This window comes from Manduca sexta, chromosome 20 (genome assembly GCF_014839805.1).
Source record: "Manduca sexta isolate Smith_Timp_Sample1 chromosome 20, JHU_Msex_v1.0, whole genome shotgun sequence".
Classification (NCBI taxonomy): domain Eukaryota; kingdom Metazoa; phylum Arthropoda; class Insecta; order Lepidoptera; family Sphingidae; genus Manduca; species Manduca sexta.
Window position 1 is genome coordinate 9,773,678 of NC_051134.1, and position 18,745 is coordinate 9,792,422.

The window sequence follows — 18,745 nt, forward strand, 5'->3', positions numbered from 1 at the left end:
TGTAGATGTTTATAGGCTGCTTGAATTACCGTCAGGTGGTACACTTGCTCTTGTACCACCTACATAACAAATAAAATGTTCAAAGGAAGCAATTACATTATGTTAATTATTTTGTAATTCATACATTTGGTCTTTATCTACGCATACATTAATTTGAGACAGACTGTACGTACCGAGTGGGCGTGACTTAAACAATAATAGTATAAAAGGCAACCTTTGTCACGTAGGATTGTGTGAGAAAGATGCGATTCCGAATGGAACACAGGTGGGATGGTGGGATTCAACGTGATTCAAAGGAGTGTGTTCTGGAACTCGAAGTTTACAACTGTCATTTTTTTAATCTATACTAATCATATAAATATTATAAATGCGAAAGTTTGTGAGGATGTATGTTATAGATGTATGTTTGTACCTCTTTCATGAAAAAACGACTGAACGGATTTGGATGAAACTTTACAGTAATATTGGTTATACACCAGAATAAAGAGAGCGAAGCCGCGAGCAAAAGCTATATAATATAAAGTTTATTTGGAACGCTCTAATCTCAAGAAGTACTAAACCGATTTTGATTTTTTTCACTAATAGGAATATACATTATACATCACTCCTCAGTGTTACAGGCTATTGTATCCCGGAAAATCGTTTTCAGGTGGACGGAGCCGCAGGCAAAAGCTAGTATGTAATTAAATGTAGTGTTTTTTTTGTGTCGAAGGAAAATGGCTTCTGAAATTTTCACTTTGAATTCACATGAAACACTTCTTTTGGTTTATTAACGCGACTGATTTGGTTGGTTTAATATATGTTGCTGCGTCTAGTTACCAGCATTTATGAAACCATCTCTGATAATAACATCAGCTCAGTAAACCAAACTCGAACCTACTACCTTGTTTTTGTATCACAAGTTAGGCCTTTCACACTAGCCTAATGCCCCTTAATACCTACACATGTTTTCCTTCCCAAATCTAAAAGGAATCCTATATTTACTTTCACTCTCGTCACGTCAAAACAAACAAACAGATCGTATTCCTAAAACCAAATATATAGGCAGACGAAAGCGAATTCGTGTCAGCCGAAAATCCACGTACAAACAATGTAATGGACAGTGACGCAACGCTGTGGGGACGGGAGATCCACTCGTAGGAGCGTGACATACGATACATTGCTTGTCTCGCGTCGTCTAAATACAAATGGATGTTTATATTTTGTTACTTGTTTGGGAAGGCAACAGATTTTGTACAAGTTGGGATCAAATACCTATAGTTAGTTATAAACCGAACATTAGGAAGAAATTAGTGCTTCAAAAGTTATTACCAATTGTTTATAAGTCGATGTCTTATTTGAAGTGTCCGTGTGACAAGATATCGTAGTCATTAGATATTAAAGCAAAAATATTTACAGAAAATATGCTAAAATGGTAATTAGAAACGTACAAATTACGATATAGAAAAAGTATTAAGTATTTTACGTTTGTGTTTTGCTATTTTACGGTAGATTGAGTAACCATCGCATGAGCGCTCAATTTTTGTATGACAATCTTCCTAATATATTTTTAGAAGTCTTTGGTAAGTAGATGACCAATAGGGTTTGCAAACTGCTGCGTGACAGCAAGGAAGTTACACTACCCCAAACAGAATCTTGATTAAAAGAAAGACAATATATAAATTCTAGGTTCTACGACGTCCAACACTAAAAATTCAACATTGATTCCTGATAGGTTGTAAGGTTCAAGATCCCTTACATTTAATTTCAATTGCTCCATTTTCTCAATTTTATTTTGTCACATATTTTCATATGGATGTCAAAGATTAAGATAATGATTGTGATGGATATCAATCAGGATCACCCAGATTTCGTGGTGATCTACATAACACTTTGATAGATGATGTGATAGGACTGTGAACCAGTTCGTCAGTCATTGAACAGAGTTATGAAGTCAAGTTGTAATGGGAAGTTATATATCATTTATTTGTCTCATTTCATAGAACCTTAGAAAGACTGAAGATTGGTGTTAGGTATGAGTACTTAGAGCCCGTAAATTCGTCATCTTATCTATACTAATGTATAAAGCTGAAGAGTGTTTGTTTCAACACGCTGACCTCAGGAACTATTAAAACTATTTTGAATTTTTCACTGTTAGGAAGCTACATTATTCCTGAGTGCCATAGGCAAATAATTTTTATCCCAGGAAAATATAAAGCGGTACTTTTATTTCGGAAAATTCATTTTTACGTGATAGGAGACATGAGCAAATGCTAGTAAATGAATAAGAACATTATTCTGATACATTGTGTGCAATAAATACCACATCCTATTTTCCTCTCCTTTAAAAGCATTTTTCACAATACAACATCGAAGCGCAAAGGCACTCAACCATCACTTCCATTTATCAATGCCATCTATACCGAAGTCGACAAAGGCACGAGCCGATGTATTGCCACTTTGGCTCCCGTCCCCGAGCGGAAGGAAGCCGTATCAGTCGGCCGACGTTTCCCATCGCGCTTCGATTACTTCCCGCCGCCAATGCGTCACACACTGGTAGCGGCTAAACGACGACTGAGTGTAAATAATTCGAAATTCCAAAATTGAATTTTGCTGTTCGAATTTTGAAATTTTATAGCGGCCCTTATGTTTAAATTTATTAAAAGCTGTTAATTACTCTTTAAAGAAAAATCGGCGTGATATATTTTTTTATAATGGTTTACGCCCAACTTTTTTTTTCGATTGCAAATTATGCAGCCATAATAAGCTAAGAACAATAAATAAACTGATTTTAATTTAAATATTTGTTAATTACGAAATTGTAACAACTCTAAAGCACGCATGTCATGAGGTTTCATAAAATACAATAGGTGGAACCTCAAGGTAAATTACGGGAGAATTCCACAATATAAATTGTTTACATTCCGAGAATAGAGCTCCGAGCTATGTGGAACTGAAGTATCCCTTGTACAGGAAAATGAAATAAATACAGTTAATTAAAATTATTAAGCAATAAGTAACATTTTTGGTAAATAAAAGAACCATTATTAGTCATTTAATTTATTTGTTATAAGGAAAGCGTACAGATGTAATAATTAGTTAGAGTGGAACATAGATAAATTTGCATTTTTATCCCAAATCGACATGGTTCAATTGGCAAACATTTTGTGGTTGGATACGTACCAAGTTTGTGACATCGGAAGCACTAATGACTTCCTCTTCTTGATCTCTATTCTTTCCTTCAAGGTCCGTAGTGCATTAGAGTTTCTTCCTTAAGTTTTTTTTTTAAATTAATATTGACTATTGTGCCAACAATAAACCATTTTTTTTCTTAAAACAACTTAACGGATATTTTCGCGGTTTTTTATGTTTAATTGTTCCCCACGTTTCGAAGACTGCAGCCTTCGTGGTCACGGGGCGGACTTCTATCTTCGTCTATTTAGCATCAGGTGCTTGCTCGGTTACCGACGTAGGCTATACAACCGTCGGGTTCAAGGTTTCATTATAATATGACGCGCATTCTCGGAGTTTTGCTCTATTTGTATCGTTCGATTGTTTCACGCATCATTAGTGGCATAATTAACTTCTACTGTTTATGTTTATTTATGTTAAATCGATTTCATTGCGGATAATCGATTGCAATTCCTCGTAATCGATTTAAGTTTGTAGTCGTTCGAAATTTAAATTGTTTGCGTTAAATTAGTGCGTTCTGAGGATTTATTTGTAAATGTTTGTTGTTCATGATTTTATTTATTTTAAGGGAGTTTTGAGTCTGGAAATCTTGTTGGCTGATCGAAAAGAAAAAGCAAATCTGTTACATTAAGACTTATTTCTGCAAGGCAGTGTTAGCACCCTGATCGAGTCTTCCTATTCATTGTCCAAAACTGGCTCCTTACTCTACCACTTAAAACTCACATTAAACTGGTCCAGGGTCATAAAAACGGATTAATCGAATACAATCTAATTGACCAACAAAAGGAGCATTATCGGGGCCAAGAAGAAAGCGAATTCAAAAGTAAAAGTAAAAATATAACCCTTTAAAAACAACCCACGCCTTTCAAATCCATTAAAAACATGATCTCAAACCCTCGAAGGGTAACGAGATCATAAAGCCCTCGCACGGCCGCTAGGATCGTCTCGGCCCATGAATGTTAATGTCGGCGTATTAACGCACCGGTCAAAGGGGCCCCAATGAAATCTGGATTTATTACACCTGGGCGACGGCAATAATGTCCATTTATTGAGGGAAATGTACGATAATGATCTCGTTTCATTGTAGGGTTAACATAAACACGCCTTGTATGAAGTATTGCTTCGTGTTTGACAAGTTGTGTATAAAAAAAAAGTCATAATTTAACCCGTCGACGTTGGCTTGAAAATAGCCTTTAAGACGGTCCTTACGGTTGCAAACATGTTCTTACTTCGAATTGAGTTTTGCCCTAAATTATTTCGGTGTCACATATTTCATATTTGGAACAAATATTTGCGGTTCATTCAACACATTTTTTGAACGTACAACAATTTTGGTTGACCCTCCGTTTCTCTGCTGGTTGTTCAAAACAGGAAATATCTCTTTCTTATCCAGAATGGCAAAACGAGAAAATAACTCGCCTGAAAAAACAAACCCAATGCCTGAGTTGTACTTTGAATTAGTGTGTAAATAAAATTTGGCAAACATAGATATTATGTCGGTGGGAAACAAAGGTATATGGTGCTGATGCTGACCTTTCTATCCATAGACCCTCGACCCCCATAACACGGGATCGGATGATCCAGTTAACGAAGGTTGACAGTCTCACTTTTGATGAGATTTTACGCGAGCCAGAATAATGTCACGCGATTATTATGATGGATAATTTATATAAATATATCTGGGTTAATTATTAATAATACCAGCCCTGTATTATATACTGTCCACTCCTGGGCACGGGTCTCCTCTACTACTAAGAGAAATTCGGCTTTTGTCCACCACGCTGGCCTAGTGCGGATTGGTAGACTACACACACCTTCAAAATTTCTATAGAAAATTTCTCAGGTATGCAGGTTTTCTAACTATGTTTTCCTTCACTGTTAAAGTTAGCGATAATACACAAAAAATACACACATCACTTTAACAAAATCAGAGTTGCGTGTTCTTGGTTTCTATAGTAAGGTTGACAGGAAATTAAGAGGACCGTTTCGATAGCAAGTCATTCGGGTTTATTCCTTCACCGCTCAAAGTCATAAAATGTGCAAAACTGTCGATACTCATTTACAGGGATAAATGACATGTGAGGATGATATAGTCCTTTTTCTGATAGAAACGTAAACTTCTATATTCCCATCAATACTGTACACTATCACGGCACATTATCGCATAACAATCCAAACAACACAAAGTGAAACCATAATGATGGTGAAGAGCGCGGGTCTATTTACGAGAAACGATGGTTTCGCGTGACGGATGTGTGAGCGACGTCGCGCTACGCCCGCACTTTGATTCAATTCGCGACACCACATGGCGTAATGCGCTCATCAGACTGCGGCCACTAAACCATAGATATTCGATCCATCATAGATAAGATTTTTTATTTTGCGAGCATCGGGATCTACGCCACAACGGCGCGATTATTGACAAATACTTTTAATTCTTCAAACATTGGCGATATTATTTCCGTATACACGGTACAAGTTCTGAGAGAATGAAAAAATGAAGGGAATGAAAGGTATTTGCGTTTTTGAAGTTTGAGTACAGGAATTGCGTCCAATTATCAATATGGAGTTACTGTAAATATGGATTACTTGTCGCATGGTAGGCTACTACTATAAACCTTCCGCATAACACCTCGAACGCAGGAAGTTTAGGAGAAGCTGGAAACCAGCGCTGCTCGGAACTACTCTCCTAGTCAGCATGAGCTCAGCCGCTTCCTTTTGCTTTTAAATTATAAAATTTTACTGTGCTTTATAACAATAGATGTAACTAGATAATAAGGCAATAAACGGGGTTGGTTTTTTTTTATTTTTAAAACGCCTTTTAAAATTAAGAAGTTAGTCCTTACAAGATAACAACTGACATACTTGAAAAATAAAACTAACTCAATTAACTACCAGTTGTAGCACCGAGTAAGAATTCAGAACTAAAGCAACAAACTGATATATAATGCGTTTTGAAAGTTTTAAGTCGGTTCTTTATAGCATTAGTTAGAAACTTTCCAACGATAAACAAACAATTCAAAATGGGTCACTGCGGGAATTAGATTTGACCTGTTATTCGATAGTTTAATTGTATCGGATACCAATTAGGAGAAATAAATATTTGCATATCCTATTTGTCGACAAGTTACATAATTACTTTTATCAATGGAGCTCGAATACTATTGGGTTTTAATGTGCCAAGCGGTATTAGAAATGCCTTATAATTGAACTACTGGAAGCGCACTTCTTTTAATCCTGACATATTTGCAGGAATGGCGGACGTATTTTGTCTTTTTCAATTCATTAACACTAACTGGTGTACGCAAAATTGGATAATGTGTTCGATATGGCTAGAGGTTTTCCCACCAATGAGGCAGGATGACATATAGAAACTCGGAGAAGTACACTATAGTATTGTATTTGATTTGAATGACATTGTTGCCAGAATTAGTGAGAAATATGAGACATAAATAAAATATAATGTCTCAGAATGACTTGCATTGTTTTCGATAGTTTTGCTACCGTTTATAGGCATAACGTCAGGTGAGTTGCTTGTTTGCTTCACCATTCATTTATAACGAAAGTATGAGTGTATTATTATATTAAAACTTACAGTAGCTGCCAGTAGTGAGAGTGTAATTTTTGAAAATGTAACCAGAATCAAATAAATTGCAATGGCAATTCAACAGAAAACAAAAACTAAGACAAAAATAAATAAACTTAAAGGGGAAGCCGGTAGGAATCTGGTTTGTATGGACTATAAATGCTTCGCCATTGGTAGCTGCTGGTTTCATGGCCGCATCGCTAGTGGACTGTGACAAATGTCGCCTCAGGTAAAATTGCTCGTTGACGGGCACGTGCCGATGTGTTTTTTCTTTTTTTTTGCACAAAGTAGAAAGTGCTGCAATGACAAAGTTACTTGTAGATTTGTCACTTTTATTTTAGCTCCACTTTTGTCCGAAAACTTTCGCACGTTGTAGAAGTTTTTACCGTACAACGTGATTGTCGATAATGTTGACAGATTTATGTTTTTAATAACAATGCATGGTTAGCAGAGTGCACAGCTTGGCGTTTCTAATTCGGGGTCAGTGGGAAGAATTGACTTTTCTTGAATGTGGGTAGAACATTCTTGCCAGCTCGCTCTAATAAAAAAAACTTCTTTCGAGGAGTACAATATGTGAACTTTTTGATTCCGATGCATTCTAAATGTTTGCAAATCATTCAATTCAAATCTGGAATCAAACCTCTGGCCTTTCGTTTCGTAACCAACTATTTCCAATCAACAATTTGCATCATCAAAACACAAAAAGATTTCTCTCTTATAACATCGTTACTCAGCAAAAAAGTAACAAAAAAATACAATACGATCATTTTCAATACGATTAATATCGGATTGCGTAAGTCACTGTCGATGGTAACGTTGACATTGCAGCGATGTACCGCGCCTCCTGAGTTATGTAACATCTGAGATGTGGTTTTGGGAAGCAGAGCTGTCAGCGATTTTGGCGCGGCAAATTTCTTAGTTCGGGGTAGAAACTGTGTTTAGAGACCATAAAACCTTTTTGTTTCACCCGAATGTATCCAAAAGTAGTGTAAAATTAGTGCAACATTACTTCAAAGTAAATGGTGCTTTAAGAAGGTATTTTTTTGTCATCTGTGCTTAGCCCACGCCACGAACGTCTAAACTAATGTGAGGTTGGCCAGACACTTTGATTTCAATAATGTTGCAGATGTATCAGGCATATAGTTATGAACCATGAAATAGTTTACGTGGCTGGCTTGCGAAATTTCACTACTCGCTCCTTTAGTCAATAAATCCAAACCCCACCCAAATAGGTATCGTTTCCGCCGACTAATGTAGCGTGATGTTTAGCCGTGTCTACCCCGCAGGGACAGTGGCGTGATGCGGTAATATCACACCGCGTCCGGAAGCTAATGGGGTTACAGTATACCGCGATAATGTGACAACGCGGGTCAGGTTACTGTTGGCGGGTTTAATTAATGATTGATTTGGATTAGGGGAGTATGTCTTGGGGTTTGTTTCCTTGGTGGTTCGTTTAGGACCGGCATTATCTATTTGGGGCGGGCTGGGAGAAATATTTTATTGCGCTCCTCTTTTTTCTGGCCAATTTTTTTTGGTGCCTCGGAAGTTTTTACTTGTGACGCCTTTCTAGACGGCTTCCCTAGGACCTTACGGCCTAAGGAATACGATCAGCCCACTCCACCCTAAAGATGCTAAAGGCACCGCGGCCACCTACGAGCCTTCTCCAGTCTCCACATAAGGTCAGAGAACGCCTCCCGACCCTTGGCACCTGGAGCGGCCGCTCCGTTCGCCCTACGGAAGAGCCGGCCCTGGGTTAGTTTGAGGTGTTTAGCTGTAGGTTGATTTAATAGTACTGTTAATTCGGTGACAAAAACTATTATAAACTCTTAAAGAAAACAGGCGATGCGACATAATATTATTGTTATTTATTAACATCCTTTTCCATACATTCTTATCAAATATATTTGCAATATTTCTTCCCTTCTAAATGTAGGAATAGATATTTCATAAACCTTTTAAGACTCATCATATATTTATTATTTATTTACATCCATAATGTATTTACATACTATTACGACTGCACGAGTATAGACCTTCTGGGAAACAAAATAAATATTTGCTTACTCACCTATTACTGAGTTCTGTTTGACCCGCGGGACGTCACAAAACTAAGAGCTTGTTTTTTTGAATATGCACACAGTAACAATAAGTCGCAGTGGTTGATTTCCTCGAAAGGCTGACAACGCTGCAATGGCTAAAGATGAAATTTTACAAAAGGGAACTCGACACAACATATAATAATAAATAATAATAATATCAGCCCTGTATTATATACTCGCCCACTGCTGAGCACGGGCCTCCTCTACTACTGAGAGGGATTAGGCCTTAGTCCACCACGCTGGCCTAGTGCGGATTGGTAGACTTCACACACCTTCGAAATTCCTATAGAGAACTTCTTAGGTATGCAGGTCACAACATATAGCCACAACTAATATTCATAAAGGCGATATGCAAGTTGTTCCAATGATAATTAGAATCTAACTACATAAAGAGAAGCTGGTAAGAATCGGGTTGTATAGACCCTTCGCGAGTGCTAGGCTGGAAACATGACTGCGCTTGTGGTATAGTCATTTAGAGAATGAATAATTTACGCGATCTTTTTTATGACAATCAATTCCCTATCGCACATATATGAGGAGACTGAAATCAATTTAGACATAAGAACTAATAATTACAAAATTCACTAAAACTTCTGTCATACCTTTCATTTATTATTTCTAATACCCATCATATTAACTTATAATACGCATATTTGCACGAAAATAAATTAGATATACATTTGTTGCATTATTTTATAACAGTCTAGTAAAAGGAAAAATATTAACGCAACACTTGAATCAATATTGAAACGAGATTTATGTTAACCGAGCGGCTATATCAGACGGTTTCCTGTGCCGATTAAGTTACGTTCAAGCTTTAATGAAACAATATGACACAACCGGTTCCAGGGTTTTATCTAACTGACATAAGGAAGTGCCCGGCTCGCCCGCCGCGCCCGTCTCGTCCAGTGAAAGTTGTTTTACACCAAATTACTAAATGAGGCGTTTTTATTAATTTAATTAATGTTCGCTTCGTTTGATTGACTTTGTTTGTTTTGATTAACCGGTTCAAGTTAATTATGGATTACGATGCGATGGATATCGCACGAATGACGTTTGCCAAAATGCGCTGCTACCCCCGTCGGGCGTAGGAAAAACATATCTACATACATGGTATATTTGCAAGTCTATTGATGATATAATGATTATAATCAATACGTAATAGGCAACATAAATTTTATTTTTTAGAATCTGCTTCATGAGTGTTTACTTTTTGATTTAACTTGTCGCGCCGACTGAAAAAATACCTATTATAATTAATTCTGAACGGTATTATCGCAGGAAAGATCTGCGAAAAACAATATAAAGTTAAGCGCCAAGTTGCGAAATAGTTTTTTTTATAAAGCGCCACCTGTTAGCTTTTAGTAACAACTTTGCTAGTTGGAATATTTACCGATAGGTGGCGCTTGTATCACGAATCTGACTTCATGTACTAAAATATTCCTTTCTATCTTTACAGATTCCTTCGTAAACAGCCAAGAATGGACCGCGTCACGGGGCGTAACGGAGCTGCGGGTCGGTGTACTGGGATCACCTGACAGCGGTAAATCGGCATTAGTGCATCGGTACTTAACGGGGGCTTACATGCAAGAGGAAAGCCCTGAAGGTAAGTTCATATTCGAGTATAGTGCCACCTAGTGTCGAATGGATGTATTATATGACTTGGTGTGTCATGCGTACTAAATGTCGCTGAACTTAAATGTAGTTTCAAATATAGCCAACAGGAGGCATTAAATTCAAGTTTGTCATTTCGCCGCTAGATGTCTCTATAATTGTAATTTGCTGTGGAGCTACTAGGCGTCACTTTAAAGTTAAACTACTCTCATAACAGGTGGCGCTATCAGCCGATAACAAAGGCTTAGTTCACCGACCCCGCTTGGGTAATGCGCTGATAAAGCCCATACAAACGTTTTATTCGTGTGTAGGACAGAGGACTCGAACCATTTGTTTGCACACGTTCAATGAGTCCTCTCGGGCACTGAGCATACGAGTCACAACGCTTCGAGTTATTAGACAATTATATTTGCCTAGCAGTGTTTACAAGCTCCATCAGTATAATATTATTATTGCGATGTAGCTATCTAAAGCGTATGTTTCGAGATTGATTGGATATTTAGGGTGTGGATAGCTAATTGTCTGGGAGATGCAAGAGTTGGGATACTTGTGAGAGGGAACAATGCTACTTATCCTCTCAAATCAAGTACTTACCAATTACAAATATGTATTTTATTACAAAGAAATGCTCTCTAACATAAATAGAGAGACATTTTAAAATATCTTCTGTGGCCACTTTGCCTCTATTTTGGCCAATTCTTTTCGTCACAAGAATGTTAGCCTCTAACGAGTCCGAATTATCATGCACCACCTTCAGGTTGACTAGTAAAGAATGCCTATGGCATAAAGTCTGCCTGTATAAGTACTTTTGTATATGAAGTGCTAAAAAAATAAATAAAATAAACAATAAACTTAAAAATTGTTTGTTGTAGGCGGTCGCTTCAAGAAGGAAGTTATTATTGACGGACACAGCTACCTTCTGCTCATACGCGACGAGGGAGGCTCTCCGGAAATGCAGGTAAATGTTTCAATAGAACAGGAATTAATTTTACTAATTAAATAACAAAGTGACAAAACTTGAAAATTTCACGATGAAATTCATTTTGCGTTTAAATAAAGTCCGAAATAAAGCATTCGGAGTTCGGACTCACATAAACAAATTTCGATTTTCTATAGATTTTATGTTTGTTTACCTCTTCGACGATAAAAGCATTATATTATGTATGTATACGAATTATCAGAAAAAAAAAACCCTCCGCCTAAGCCCAGAGTGTTTTCATAAATTTCAAATGAGTATCGATTTTCCATCAACTTTGTAGTCTGTTAAAAATTAACCAGTACGATTCCAATACAATATGTAAGTAGCATAGCATAGCGAAGGGATAACGTACATTATAACCATTGGTGGGGGGACCACCCACTCTCATTACTACCCCCATAATTGGCATATAAATATGAAATCGATCAAATCACCGATGAAATATTCAAAGATGTTTTACAGATATACAATGTTCATAGAAATGACATTTTTGAACAGGAATGTGCTACTTATGCTACAGTAAGATTTTGCACATAAATTATAATTTATTGCAATATTATTGATTGATTATTGAGTACATGATTTAGGCACAAATTTTGGAGTGCAATCTAGATTAAGTCCTAACCGTAGCTATAGTCATTATTACAAGTTTTGTTTGTATTCTGTATCTTAAATACAAGGTTTTTAAGTCTATTGGAATTTAGAGCTGATGGAGAAAGATTCTAAGAGATCCATCTGGAAAGATACTTTTACTATATACTCGATATATATCATAGATAGATATAGTTATATAGGTTTCGACGATTATATTGACTTGGGAATCAGTCTCTTGTATGAGAGAATCTGACTAGATACAATAGCAAAAAAAAGTCACATAGTCAATGTCTATTTCTGCGATAAATTGGCATTATGGAGCGTGACATTTCTGCAATGTTTTTAAAAGGACTCTGGGTCCCAATAAGGGTAATATGCGATCAGTTTCGGCATTATATACATCTTAGAATATGCTTAAAATTTAAAAAAGATAATTCAGTTCCCTTTTATTTCTTAACATTACACAACAACAACAACATCACGCATTTAATCCCCGAAGGGGTATGCAGAGGCGCAATCAGGGCACCCACTTTTCGCCAAGTGTGTTCAGTCCCATGATGTGATAGGGGCGAGCCTATCGCAATATCAGGCACAAATTCCAGACTCCGGGCTGATACTGAGCAGAAAAACCCAAATATCACTTTGCCCGACTCTGCGTTCAAACCCAGGACCTCAGAGCGCCGCCGTACCGCGCATGCAGTACAACTACGCCACCGAGGCAGTCTTAACATTACTTCTTCTATAATTCACAATAGCGTCTCGGTACAAGCGAACACGACATGGAGCCATCGCGTGCGAGCTGCACACGAATGTTCATGCATTCGTAAATTACATGCGAGGGGAGACAGGGGGATGACTTGTCTGTACACAAGTACACAAGTGTTTCGAAATTCGTTTGACCCAGTATCGGATGTGTGTTTCCACTATAGGGATGCTTACGATACGTTATAGCGAGTAATATTATTAAAATTTCGTAATCACGTCATTGTTTATTAATATCGCAGGGTAAGGAACACAACCGCCCTGTGGACTGGGGGCGTTTGGAGAATTCCACCACGGTATCCCCTGCCTGTCGTAAAAGGCGACTAATAGGGGCCATTCGGGGGGGTCGCCGGCGGCCAGCAGGGGGCTGTTCGCCGCTGGTGTAGGCTGTGCATGTTTAGCACATTGTGGTGACCCCCGGGATAGACGGCAGTGTGTAGTTGGCTTCATGCTGCCGTAGACGCCGAGGGCGTCCTTCGGTGCGCGGGGGCTTCTAAGAACCCCCCCCCCCCCTCCCATAGGAGACGGGCCGCAAGGTGGAACGAGGTGGACAAGGACGAAGACTTAGACAACTCTGTCAGAGGAAGCCCGCAGCCGTTCCTAATGCGCCGAAGAGGGCCACCGCGGAGTTCGGCGGAATCCGGGCGGCTCAATGCCGGGCCGTATGGCACGGTTACCCCAGCATAACCGCTCAGTCACCTCCCACGAAGGCTGGGCGGTAGTAATAAGAGACATTCTCCGCGAAACCAAAAAAAAAAGGGTAAGGAACACAAGGCCAAAGGGCAAGTGTCTATAGACGGTCATGTTCATAGAATTGTCGGGCGACCGGCTTGTTCGTCTTCGTCTTCTGAAGGACAAAAAATTAATTTACTGAGATTAGATTAAATTAACTTAAATTCGTGAATATGTAGTAAAGCTTATCCCTTGTCTCTTTATGTAGAATTAATGAAACTTTTTAAACAAATACGTGTGTCATTCAGTCTTACTTATAAACTTGTTTTAGCGTTAAGAGGTGATTAAGAATTGCTTAAAGAGCTGTCAAAAACAGCACCGGTTTCCTGATTTAAATCTTATTAAGAGGCAAGATTGCGGGTTTTAGCTTACAGCTTATCGAGTTAATTGGTGTTTTAACTACGCATAGCTTTGCGAATTTTTTATAAGTAAGACTGATTAACTATATATTTTACAAGCATAATATAACACAAGCAAAAGCTCTCCCGATGTCGTGGATTGCCGAACGATGTCGGCCGACAACGGAAACGCACCGCGCGCCAGGATGCTCCTATCGATTTGCGCTATAAAAGGGGAATTTGTCGGTTAACAGACGTTTTACGTTATTTAAAGCCGTCGGTAATGTTTTATGTTCGTGCCTTCTTGTACTCAACGAGCTATTGCGGTTTCTAAGGATTTACAAGTATGTAACAAATGGTTGAGATAATTTTATAAGGGTAGAGTTTTGTTTTTCTATGTGGTTGGAGGTAGGCCTAAGGGTATTAATTCACTTCATGATAAATGGTCATAGTCATTATATGTTATTCATTTATGTATGATTGATGGACTTAATAAGATAATGAAATAAAATGAACACATTGTTCAAAGAATTTTGCATACTTTGCCTGATGTTTGTGGAGGAAAGGGGTTTGTGAAAGCGGCAGGATATTTCCACTGCAATAGTGGGAGATTGCAATGATTCTTACCGGTCGACATCGCATTCAAAGAACACGTTACAATCATCAGGGCGAAGTACGAATGTAGCCAATTTGTGTTCTAGAATAATAAAAAATGAATAAATGCGATACATTTTCAAGATGCTTGATTATTTGTTAGAAGTGTACATCAACAAAACACACGACAGGAGTTGGTGCTACGTGTGGAACTACAATAATTAGGGCAAAGATTTCCCAAGCGAAACGTTTCGTAGAAAGTATCTCCATTTAAAAATAGGAGTCCGCTTTTTTTCTCATAATAATCTTCTATGGCCGTCAGACGCCAACAATCGCGCTAACTTCAACTCGTTCCGTGTCCTTCTTTTTTCGGTGTTGCCAACAAAAGTAAATGCGAAAACCGCTGTACGGTCTTGAATGAAATTTGGCACACTGATAAATCATGATCTGAATTGACATATTTTAATAGAGAGGTTTAAAAGCTATAATAAATTAGTTGGTTGTGAAACTGACTGCCGAGACGAATGTCCGCACGTTCAAAAAACAAGGGCACACACCTCTGACTTTTAAAATCATATATTACATGTATGCTTGAACGGTGAAGGAAAACATTGTGAGGGCACCTGCATATCTGAGAAGTTCTTTATACAAAGTTTGAGGGTGTGTGAAGTCTACCAATCCGCACTAGGCCAGCGTGGTGGACTTAAGGCCTAATCCCTCTCAGTAGTAGAGGAGGCCCGTGCTCAGCAGTGGGCAAGTATATAAAACAGGGCAGCTATTATTATATATTATTATTTTATTAGATAAGTTACTTTCTATCCAGAAATATAAAAGGCAAAAGTAACACAGTGAGATTTCTACACAACCAAACATCTTTCGCGGAGCTCGAGCAGCCACGTCTACTTTGAACACAATTCGGATCTTACATACTACCCAAAACAATACACCATTCAGAAACGCCAAACATTTCGATAATGCCAACGTCGGGCGCACGGCCGAAACTAATCCGAAAGCTATTTAGCGTCAGAGCAGAGCGTCGAGAATCGAACGTGGACGCCCCCCGGTTAATTAAACGCCGACACGAGCCGACACAGGCACGTTGGTATAGCCTGCATCACAATGGAATCAGCATCGCCCTTTAACAATACGATATACTCAACATCACGAAATTTCTCGTAATTAGTATGTACTAGCTTCTCGCGACGTCGTCCACGTGAATGAGGTTTTCCGGGGTAAATTTTCCGGTATATTTTTATAAGCCTATACTCAACATTTCGAAATTTCTTGTACCTAGTAAGTACTAGCTTCTCCTCGCGACTTCGCCCACGTGAATGAGGTTTTCCGGGGTAAACTTTCCGGATATATTTTTATAACCCTATACTCAACATCACGAAATTCCTTATACCTGATATGTACTAGTTTTTCCTCGCGACTTCTCCCACGTGCATGTGGTTTTCATGTTAAAAGTTCCGGTATATATTTAAAAGTAGCCTATGTCCGACCCAGGGTCTCAAACTATCCCCATGCCTTTAATTGAAACCGTTTGGTACTTTTAGTTTATCGCGCTAGGATAGACACGGCGAGAGGCTTTGTTTTATAATATGTAAGAATTTACGATCGCACATCGCAATTCTTAAATCGGTGGGTATCAAAGCATGCAATTTTCCTAAAGTATTCATAAGATAGTGTTGCAAGCAGAAAAAAGTATAAATTTAAAATTTCATGAAACTGAGCCAATGTTCGCGTGTGTATAATAGTACTTATATTAATTGTAAGATAATTGCACAATGATTAACAAAATAAAATTAAAAAAATATAATGAGCACTATTTTTTTCTGCAATATGAACACACTAATTAATTTATTTTAAACTATATACCATTTTACATAAGATTCACTGTTTAATTGCCGCACTGCTCTCCAGTGCCGGGTCGAATTGTTCCCGGCGCCCCCTTCAGGCGTTATTTGGAATTAAGTTTTAAATTAGTTTGTTAGTTGTGGTGGACTGAGTGACTTCGGTTTGTTTTACTTGCGGGCTTGGTAAGATTTGAAGTTAAATAGAACTCGGGTTTAATTTGAACACTGATGCAATTTCGTTGAGAGTTTTTAATTAATTAATTTTAATTGACCCAGTTAATGGCGTTAGCCAGTTAATTATTCATGTATATTGTGTAGAGTTAATTAATATATTCGTTAGGGGGTATCTGCCCGAAATTAAAGGCTATAATGGAAAATAATATATTTTATTTTTTAGTCTTGTAGTGTCTACAAACTCCACCCTTTCTCTCCTAAGTACGCCTATGAACCAGTAAAAGACTTTAGAGTAGATTGTGGACAACGGCTTGGCCGTGCGTCTGGCATTGTAAAGCCCAAGGGCGACGGATGCTGCTTAACATCAGGCGGACCATTCATTCGTTTGCTTCCTAAGGAAATAAAAATAAAATATATAGTGTCACAATCACAAATACATGTAAACATAAATGCTGTCATCCCGTTGTCTCCAAGGGATAGACTTAGTGCACTTTAATAGTTCTTCAACTCAAAGTTCACATTTTAAGTCTAATACTAAAGTCTAGACCAGAGATTCCCAAACTTTTTTTCTCATAGACTCCTTTCTATGTTGGGGTCACCGTGCCTATTGCGACCCCTATCAATATTATCTGCCTAGATTGATAGATGAAGTCAAGGCAACATTTTAGTACTTAATCAAAACAAAAAAAATCATGGACCTCCTCTGACAAATTCTGGACGCTCCTTTTTTGGTCACGCCCGTCAAGAGTCCCCCGAACTACTTTGGGAATCAATGGTCTAGACCAATTCAAATCACTCACAACCGTAGACAAGTAAAAAAATCAATTCTAAGTTACTAGGGGAACAGCATACTCCTGGCAGTAAGGCTTACTGCAGGCTAATGTGACCATTATTCCAATTAATTGAACTCGCAGAACTTAAGCCTTTCTTATCTGTACGCTTTCCAATCGTATTAGTGACCCGGGGCCGGCCCGCGCCCCGTGTCGTGTAGGGCTGCTACTATTTTTTAAAAGATGTAGAAATAAGTTTCTATCGTTATTCTTCTATTCTATAATTATTTTCTACTGAGGTAGGAAAATGGAGACGATTTTAAATGAGGATTTTTTTTTCAATAACCTAGCAACGTGCGACACTAAAACGCCCTTGCTTCGCTGAGATTAATATCCGTTTCGCAGCTATAACGGTTGTTCATTGAGATTAACATGTTTCATCCACATTAAAAATAGCTAATATTTTTTTACAAATTATTACTTCATTAGCGGTATATAGGTTGACACCGCTATAGAGGAACAGATGGTTACGTTCCTCCAAGGAAGGGAAAGATTTCCAGTCAGGCAGATGTTGCGGCCCCTCCGTTGGTTCCTATTCGGTGGTGGTATATATGCAACGCGTCGTTCAAATTCTGTAACCGTAATCCAGGATCGTTTATCGCCATCTTGCGTGATTGCTATGCGATAAATCACTACAATTGTGTCAATACCACATAGGCTTTCTCGTAGTTCCATTGATGCTAATGAGATGGCGTGTGTAAACTAATTGTACCGCCACACTTTATATCTACCGTACGGGTGTGAACCCTAGCGGCGAGGTCGGGCCCGTGACGTCACCACATTAGCTGGGATCGAGCCGCGTCCCGCGGAACCATTGTCTCGATATAAACTGTCCCAAAAATAGAGGCGCGTGACGTGCGGGCTGTAGGGACAAAAAGCTGTGGTATACGAGAAGATTTTCTGTTTTGTAAATAATATTGAAAAAAAATTACTAAGTACATCAAGTAAAAATACAGTTGTATGAGACTTATCTGTAAAATCAAAGAGAACAAATAGTAGTGAAAATAAAAAACAAAGCTATTAAAAATATCCTGGTGTTATCATTAAAAATGGCCTATAAGAAACTACGAAATAAGTGGAGTATTTAAAAATGACTGTCCCGGTGGAGTTGTTTATATTACAGTTCGACTGTAGTACTGCGGTCTGGGGTTCGACCCCCGGGTCATATATAATGATTTTGAGATTTTATCTCAATGTTAGCCCGGAATCTGAAATTTTACCCTATATTGCGATAGACTCCTATCACATCTCGAATCACCAGTTACGCCTCTGTCTACCCCGTCGCGGATGAAAGGCGTGAGTGAGTGTGTAAATTTCTTTCTCTTTTAAAATGAATAACGCTCTCATTCATTATTAATGCTAGACTTAATGAGATTAAAATGGAAAATCTATATAATATGCATGACTATAGTTCAT

General features: G+C 38.2%; 1 protein-coding gene across 1 annotated transcript in view; it reads left to right on the top strand.

Annotated features, from left to right (window-relative positions):
• Positions 1–18,745, top strand: part of LOC115440662 (centaurin-gamma-1A) — a 347,905-nt gene that overhangs the window by 272,417 nt on the left and 56,743 nt on the right. Inside the window, exons 2-3 of the mRNA XM_037440783.1 lie at positions 10,316–10,462; positions 11,343–11,428. Of these exons, the coding sequence (XP_037296680.1) occupies positions 10,316–10,462; positions 11,343–11,428 (233 nt within the window). The remainder of the gene's footprint in view (positions 1–10,315; positions 10,463–11,342; positions 11,429–18,745) is intronic.